Below are 8,677 nucleotides of genomic sequence, written 5' to 3' on the forward strand. Positions count from 1 at the left end.
GCAGTTGGAATATTGTTGAAGTGAAGAAACCATAACTGCACCTGGGCCCTGCAACCAGCCAGAACCAGCCTGGGAACTTGAACTACGGTCAAACTGCCTGAGAACCTAGGAACAAGACCAAGGTGAAAAGCTGAAGGCAAGGAAGGCTCCCTGACTTCATCATTAGGAGACCTCTGACCCATTTCAAACACCCACTGACCCATTTGAAGGAAAGAACTGTGCAAGGACTGTGCAAAAGAACTTTGAGCTAATTTTAATACAAAGTGAGGATATGGGGTGTTAGGTAATTCATATCTAGACGCATATTGGGTAACTAAACGAATTGGTAAGATTTTGATGGAAAAAATAAGGCAAGAGCCCAGGGTATTTTGCACATCCTTGTGGGAGATTTCTCCTGGGCTTGCCCAGCATTGTAATAAATATACTACTTTCTAAATTAAACTGGCTGGAGAGTCCTTTTTTCTCTATCAGTTATCGAGTTTCCCATGGGAAACTCTGTTTGGCTGCAAGACCAGCCTGGGGTATGGATGTCTCTGGAACCTTCCTAGAGGGACCTCCGGTCCCCAGCTGCTCATCATGGGGACAGACAAGACATGTTGCTGGACTACAGACAAAATTGCATGTTTGAAATTATGTGTATGCCTGTCAGGCCTACACATGGCTAAAAGGCAGCTGACAAGACGCAGAAGATGTTCTGTGCTCAGCGCAAGCCTGGGCAGTTTTGTTTGCAATCATCGGGAGGGTGCAGTGGCCACAGAAAGGGTTTGTTCTGTCAGGGAGATCCACCAGCAGTTCTTTGGGTGAACTGGGCAAATCCTTTGTTTATTGCTGCTATTTTAATAATTATTTTGATTGGGTCCTGCCTCTGTGAATGACTGTTTGTGTGATTGGTGAGATGTACTTAGGAAGAAGCGAGTGGAAACTTGGATCTCTGTTTTTGTTTTGGGCAACTGAAACGGCTGGAGAAGAACAACGTGATTGGGTGATCGTTTGAAATTGCTGTATACTGTGTGCTGTGTTGACAAGAGGTGGATGCTTTGTCCCTTAATAAAGAGATACCCTTCCCTGCAGTGATTTTGACTTTTGGATTCAGGTTGTGTGTGGGGAATTCCTGTTTAAGGTGGACGGCATTCCCTGTAGCACTCGGTGTTTGGGCTTAACCGGTCCCCTGCTGCCACTGGTCATTGTGTATTTTAGAGTAATATTGCCACCTTGTGACAAAAGTTACAATTGCAGCAAACTGGTCATTTTTCTCTGTGTTTTCTGTGTTGTTAACTGGATGGAATATATCGAACTTCAGCAGGGAGGTTGGTAGCTTTGGACTGGGAAGAGTCTGCACAAGAGGGTCTGGACATTCAAGAGAGAAGAGGAATAGCTTGCTTTTGTGGGTGTTATGAGGCTTTAGGGGCTTCTAGAAGTTGGCACTTTTCATGGTTACTGTTACATTGCAAGTTTTGTGAAAAAACTTGTTGTTAATGTTCCTCTGATAGACGGCAAGGTCTATGCCCTCAGTGTAAATCGAGACATCCTAACCAAGCTGGTTTTGAACCTAAGATCCTAAAGTTTCTTTGTGGGAAATCACATTCAATACCTGCAACTCAGGCATGTGTGTGAGAGAAAGCTTGGGAAAGGACTGTGAGGCTGTGTGGAGAGAGATTGGGGTGGAAAGAGGGTAAGACAAGAAGGAGGAGGTAATGAGTACTAGACAAAGCAAGGAGATTTCTAAGGCTAGTCCTTTAGCCTGTATTTTGACACACAGGAAAGAGTTAGAAGGGTATGGAGGCACTGAAAAATAGCAAAGTTTGATCAAATTTCACAGACATATCCCTCAGCAGAATCCATTAAAACTTCAGGAAAATTTGGTGTTCCAATTAAACTTTGAAGTCTTGAGAAGTTTCTTTAACACACTGAGGGACTTAATCTGATGTAAACAGCAACAAATCCCTGTGAGGGTCATTAAAATCCTTGTGCTGTGTCTGTGGTGCTGAGCTGAGCTGGTCTCCTGGCACAGAGGCAGCTCCCAGGCTCAACCAGGAAAAGCTTCAAAAAGACATTTCTGGTGAACAGCAGCTCCTCTCCCAGCCCAGCAGGGCTGAGGGCACTGCCTGCAGGCACTGAGGGGACAGGAGCCAGGCACAGACAGGCTAAAGCAATCAGGAGTGGGAAGAGATTGAGCTGAGACTTCACTTGAGGAAACATCTTCACAGCCCTGGACATGGTGAGTGTGTGAGTGCAGGGCAATGTCCCCTGTGCTCCTGGAGGGATCTACTAGAGCCAGCACGTGTCAGGAGGACTCTGCCAGTTTTCCTGAGGCACAGGAGCAGGAGGAGGAGGAGGAGGAGGAGGAGGAGGATGTGCTGCAGAGCAGGGCTGCCCTGGGCACTGTCAGAGGGACAGGGCAGGATGGCTCCTGCTGCCAGGGATGGCTGCAGGGGCTGAAGCTGGGGCTGCAGCCAGGGCTGCCCAGGGCTGTCCTGCAGAGCAGCTCCTGCAGCCCTCAGGGCTCTTGGACAGCCCAGGACATTTGCCACCTGCCAGGGACAGCTCTCAGCCTGCCTGGCATCTTCCCATGGACTGTGGGGAAAAGATAGAGGTGGAAGGAGTGACCTCCATCAGGGCAGATTCCTCCTGCTGTGCAGATGGTGTTGCATGGCCAGGGCTGCTCTCAGAAGGGAAAGGGGCTGTCAGGTGTGTCTGTGTCACTGAGACTCCTGCACTGTCCCACTGGACATCAGCAGATCTGCCTCAAATCTCCCTCACAAATTGCCTCCTCACCCTTCTCTGCCTACAGACAGTAGCAGCAGCACCTTGGCTTGCAGCATCTCAGTTTATCTGAGCTGCCCTTAAGGCCCTGCTGGCAGGGAGATGTCCCTGGGCAGTGTCCTGTGCTGGGAGGGGTGTGCAGGGCAGAACTGAGCCCACAGGGCTGGGCTCTGGGAGCACTGGCAGGAAAGAGGCTTGGATAGAGAGAAATAGCTCCCAGTAGGCACAACACCAGGCAGCAGAGAGCCAGACCAACCCTGGATGTCCTCCCTCTATAGGTGGCTATGGAAAGATAGAATGGCTTAGAGAGATTGACTTGGAAACTGGAGCCTTCTAAAGGTGTACTTTATTTTTCCAGCATATTTTACGTGTGATTACCCTTAATTATAAAAAGGTATTATCAGCAAAGTGCAGCTGTGTGGGACCATCACGTGTGACAGCACTGGAGCACAGGGAGTCATGTTTTCCTTCTGGGCTCCCCAGTATTCAGGCTGAGAGCCATGCTGAAGATGAGGCAGTAACACAGCAGTACATACCCACACTCAAAAATTTAAGTTTTAGTGAAGTTCCCCCACAGGAAGAACAGTAATTCTCAGAGGATTCCTAATTTAATTGCACAGGATTGACTCAAGGAAATCTGTCCCAGCTTGTCAATATCTTTCTTCAAGACTCCATGATTCCCAGAGTGATGAAATGTCCAACAGCAGTTCCATCAGCCACTTCCTCCTGCTGCCATTGGCAGACACACGGCAGCTGCAGCTCCTGCACTTCTGCCTCTTCCTCGGCATCTCCCTGGCTGCCCTCCTGGCCAACGGCCTCATCATCAGCGCCGTAGCCTGCGGCCACCACCTGCACACCCCCATGTTCTTCTTCCTGCTCAACCTGGCCCTCACTGACCTGGGCACCATCTGCACCACTGTGCCTAAAGCCATGCACAATTCCCTCTGGGACACCAGGAGCATCTCCTACTCAGGATGTGCTGCACAAGTATTCTTCTTTTTTTTCTTTATGTCAACAGAGTATTTTCTCCTGACCATCATGAGCTACGACCGCTACGTGTCCATCTGCAAACCCCTGCACTACGGGACCCTCCTGGGCAGCAGAGCTTGTGCCCACATGGCAGCAGCTGCCTGGGCCAGTGCCCTTCTCTATTCACTGCTGCACACAGCCAATACATTTTCCCTGCCCCTGTGCCATGGCAATGCATTGGGGGGGTTCTTCTGTGAAATTCCAGAGATCCTCAAGCTCTCCTGCTCTAAATCCTATTACAGGGAACTTGGGCTTCTTGCTGTTAGTGTCTGTTTGTGTTTTGGCTGTTTTGTGTTCATTGTTTTCTCCTATGTGCAGATCATCAGGGCTGTGCTGAGGATCCCTTCTGAGCAGGGATGGCACAAAGCTTTTTCCACCTGCTTCCCTCACCTGGCCATTGTCTCCCTGTTTCTCAGCACTGGCACATTTGCTCACCTAACGCCCCCCTCCATCTCCTCCCCATCCCTGGATCTGGCAGTGTCAGTTCTGTACTCGGTGCTGCCTCCAGCCCTAAACCCCCTCATCTACAGCCTGAGGAACCAGGAGCTCAAGGCTGCACTGTGGACACTGATGACTGAAAGATTTCAGTAACATTAAACTGCTGGCAAATTTATGCAAATCACTTGTAATAAAAGAAATTTTTCACAGTACTTGTTGTTTTGGTTTTGGAGTTTATTTTTTTTGTTCTACTTTTCTATTATTTTCCTTAAAAAACCCAATTGTTTTTTGCCATTTCTGTTTTTGTTTCTCTCCACTTTCCCTGTGGCCACAGACTCTAGCAAGGAGGGTTTGTGCTACAAGTGGTTTTAAATGAAAAAAAGGATATCCCAGCAAAGTTTTCTCCAGGGATGTCCCTTTTGTTCCCTTCTCTGGATCTGGATCAGCAATGTCTGTGTGAAGAGCTGGGGCAGATCAGTGCTGGCACAGCAGCTGTGCCCAGCAGCAGCAGACCTTGGTGTTGCCAGTGCTGCTCCCATGCCACTGCCCCACTGCCCTCCTGCCCCTTGTGTTGCTACGGGACCCTCCTGGGCAGCAGAGCTTGTGCCCACATGGCAGCAGCTGCCTGGGCCAGTGCCTTTCTCAATGCTCTGCTGTACACGGCCAATACATTTTCCCTGCCCCTGTGCCAGGGCAATGCCCTGGGCCAGTTCTTCTGTGAAATCCCACACATCCTCAAGCTCTCCTGTTCACACTTGAACCACAGGACACTTGGGCTCATTGCTCTTAGTATCTGTTTAGGAATTGGCTGTTTGGTGTTCATGTTTTTTTCCAATGTGCAGGTCTTTAGATCTGTGCTGAAGATACCCTCTGTGCAGGGACAGCAGAAAGCCTTTTACACCTGCCTCCCTTATCAGGCCATGCTCTCTCTGTTTGTCAGCATTTCGTTTTTTGCCTACCTGAAGCCCCTTTCCATTTCCTCCCCATCCCTGGATCTGGTGGTTTCAGTTGTTTACTCAGAGGTGCCTCCAGCCCTGAACCCCGAGATCTACAACCTGAGGAACCAGGAGCTCAAAGCTGAAGTGTGGAGACTGATGACTGACTGCTTTCAGGAACATTAAACCACTGGCCAATTTCTGCAAAACACTTGTAATAAAAGTGACCTTGGATAGTTTTATGCTTAGATTTTTTGGTTTTTTGTCTTTTGCTTTATTATCTTCATACTCTCCAGAAAGAAAACCCATTCATTCTCCCATTTCTCATTTTGTTTTGCTCCACCTTCCATATGTCCACAGTGTGTGTCAATAAGAAGCTGTGCTTTTGGTGTCTTTAAACAAAGTAAAAGACCTCCCTCCAAGCCAAGTATTTCCCAGAGATGCCCCTTTTGTTCCCTTCTCTGGAGCCACAGCAGCAATGTCTGTGTGCAGAGCTGGGGCAGATCAGTGCTAGCACAGCAGCTGTGCCCAGCAGCAGCAGCACTTGGTGTTGCCAGTGCTGCTCCCGTGGCACTGCCCCACTGCCTTCCTGCCCCTCGTGTTGCTGCAGGGCCTGAGTGCTCTCGGGACCAGGCACAGCCCTGGGGGTGGCAGTGCCGGGGCTGCAGCAGGGACAGGCCATGGGCACTGCTGGGGCAGCACTGACGCCTCAGGGCAGGGCCTGGGGGCTCCAGGCTCCTGCAGCCCTGGCCTCTCCACCAGCTCACACAGGTGCCGCATCCTTGCAGGCACAGACATGGCAGCATTGGCTCAGAAGTCGCTGTTTGCACTGCACAGAGGAGGCACCAGCACCCCCATGGTGCTGCTGTGGGGAGATGGAGCTGAGTGAGCACAAATGCCATCAGCCCCTGGGGCCAGCAAGGGCTGGGGGACAACAGGGAAACCACTCAGGTTTGTCGTGGCCTCTGAAGTGAGGCAGAATGTTTGTTTCCATGAGCTGTGAGTTTCCTGTCCCACTGCAGATGTTGTTGCTCAGAGCCAGGGATGCCTGGAAGACACCCCCAAATTGCTTGAGCATTTCCTGTGCTTCACCTTTGATTTCTTTCCTCTATCCAGGTAAAAATTTCTTCCTCTTTTCCATCCCTGTACCCTCCCCAGCAAAAAATTCATGTCTGTTTGCCTTTCCTCTCTGGCCCACTCCCCATTTCAGTTCCTGAGTTGGCACCATGTGGCTCTCTTCAAGAGCAGAATCATCCTACAAATTTTTCAGGAATTGTCTGCAGGATCCTGCAGTGCCTCGTGCTGCTCCCTTGCCACAGGCACCACAGACCAGGGGGCACATCTGGGCTGGTGTGTCTGGGTGTGGGACTCCCTGTTCTGGGCAGTGAGGAGGCGCTGGAGAGGCTCTGCAGGACTGACAGGATGGGCTTTGGGGCTGTGAGGAGAAGCTGAGGGACCTGGGCTGCTGGACCTTCTGAAGAGCAGGCCCAGGGCTCACCCTGCAGCTGCTCTGTGGATGGTTTCAGATAATCACAGAATCAACCAGGCTGGAAAAGACCTTAGAGATCATCCTGACATCAGCCATCAGCCCTGACACCACCTTGTCTCCCCTGAACCTCTTCTTATCCAGGATAAACGTCCCTAGAAGTCTCAGTCGCTCCTCACAGGACTTGTGTTCCTGACCCCTCACCAGCCTTGTTGCCCTTCTCTGCACATGATCCAGCCCATCAGTGTCTTTCCTTAATTTGGGAACTCAGACCTGGACATAGCACTTAGAGCACTTCCAAACCTGTGCCAAGCACAGGGGAAGAATCACTGCTCCTGCTCCTGCTGGTCACACCATTCCTGACCCAGGCCAGGTGCCATTGCCTTTCTTGGCCATCTGGGCACACTGCTGGCTCATGTTCAGCCTGCTGTCCATCAGTGCCTTCAGGTCCCTTTCTGCCTGGCTGCTGTTCAGCCACTCTGTTTCCAGCCTGTAGCACTGCAGGGGTTGTTGTGGCCAAAGTGCAGCACCTGGCACTTGGTCTTGTTAAACCTCACCTTGTTGCATTTGGGCCCTGGATCAGCCTGTCCAGCTCCCTCTGCAGAGCCCTCCTACCCTCCAGAAGATTCACACTCTCAGCCAGCTTGGTGTCATTGCAGTTCCTAGAGGCCTAGAGTGTTACAATGATCGCTGACATGCCATTGTGATCTGCAGTGGCACAGTGGATCCTTGGTTCCATGAGGTTTGCAGTGCAGCAATGCTTTCCTTGGTTCCAATGTCTCCCAGTGTTCTCTTGGTCCCATGGGGCACCACGGTGTCCCAATTGTTTTGTTCATTCCCCAAGTCCGTGCAGTGCCCAAATAGCCTTTTTGTTATATGAGGTCCAGCAGTATCACAGCGGTCTCTGTGGGTCCACGAGGCCCCAAAGCATCACACTGGCCCCTTGGTTCATGTAGCCCTGCAAAGTCACCATGGCCCCATTATTACATGAGGTTCCACAGTGTCACAATGGACTCCTTATTTCCACAAAGCCAAAACTTGTCAGAACTGTCTCCTAGATTTCATGGGGCCCCAGAGAGTCACAGGTGCCCCCTGAATTCCATAAGGCTCCAGAGTGCCACAATGGACTCCTTGTTTGCACAGTGTCACAATGAGGGCCTGGTGACACAAGATCCTGCAGTGTCACAATAGGTTCTTGGTTCCATGACATCCTGCAGTGTTAGTGTCACAGTGATGTCTAAGTACATGAGGCCCTGCAGTACCACAGTGCCCCCTTAGTTCCAGGGGGCACCCAGGTATCAAAACTGTTCCCTTAGTTCCATGAGTCCCTGCAGTGGTTTAACAGAACCCACTGTGTCACTGTGGCCTCTGTGTTTCCACATTGACTGAGAGTATTCAATCGACCTTTGTTCCATTTAGCCCCACAGTGTCACAACGAGACCTCGCTTCCCTAGAGCCCTGCAGAGTCACAATCATCACAGAATCACAGAATGACCCAGGCTGAACAGACATTTGAGATCATCAAATCCAAATTGTGACCCAACAGCACTTTGTCACCCTGACCATGGCACTCACTGCCACATCCAGTTATTCCTTGAATATCTCCAGAGGAAATTACTCTACCACCTCACTGGGCAGTACATTCCAATGCCAAATCACCCTTTTAATGAGGAATATTTCCTAATGTCCAGCCTAAACCTCCCCTGCTGCATTTTATGGCTGTGTCCTCTTATCCTGTAGCTGTTTCCTGGGAACAAAACCTGACCTCCACCTGGCTGCACCCTCCTGTCAGGGAGTTGTAGAGAGTGATGAGATCTCCCATGAACCTCCTTCAGGATAAACATCCCCAGCTCCTTCAGCCGCTCCTCACAGGACTTGTGTTACAGAACCCTTTACCAGCATTCTTGCCCTTCTCTGGACATGCTCCAGCCTCTACATTTCTTTCCTAAATTGGGGGGCCCAGAACTGGACACAGCACTTGAAGTGTGCCCAACCAGTTCTGAGCATAGGGGAAGAACCACTGCCC

General features: G+C 50.5%; 1 protein-coding gene across 1 annotated transcript; it reads left to right on the plus strand.

The window, feature by feature from the left end:
- Positions 1-3,433: 3,433 nt before the first annotated feature.
- On the plus strand, positions 3,434-5,351 carry LOC306815689 (olfactory receptor 14I1-like; the record flags this gene model as incomplete). Its single annotated transcript, XM_079332251.1, has 2 exons — positions 3,434-4,379; positions 5,171-5,351. Exons 1-2 carry the CDS (start codon positions 3,457-3,459, stop codon positions 5,349-5,351), a joined length of 1,104 nt encoding a protein of 367 aa, XP_079188377.1. The 5' UTR covers positions 3,434-3,456.
- Between the last annotated feature and the right edge of the window lie 3,326 nt (positions 5,352-8,677).

This window comes from Erithacus rubecula, assembly GCF_903797595.1.
Source record: "Erithacus rubecula genome assembly, contig: scaffold_187_arrow_ctg1, whole genome shotgun sequence".
NCBI classification, from domain to species: domain Eukaryota; kingdom Metazoa; phylum Chordata; class Aves; order Passeriformes; family Muscicapidae; genus Erithacus; species Erithacus rubecula.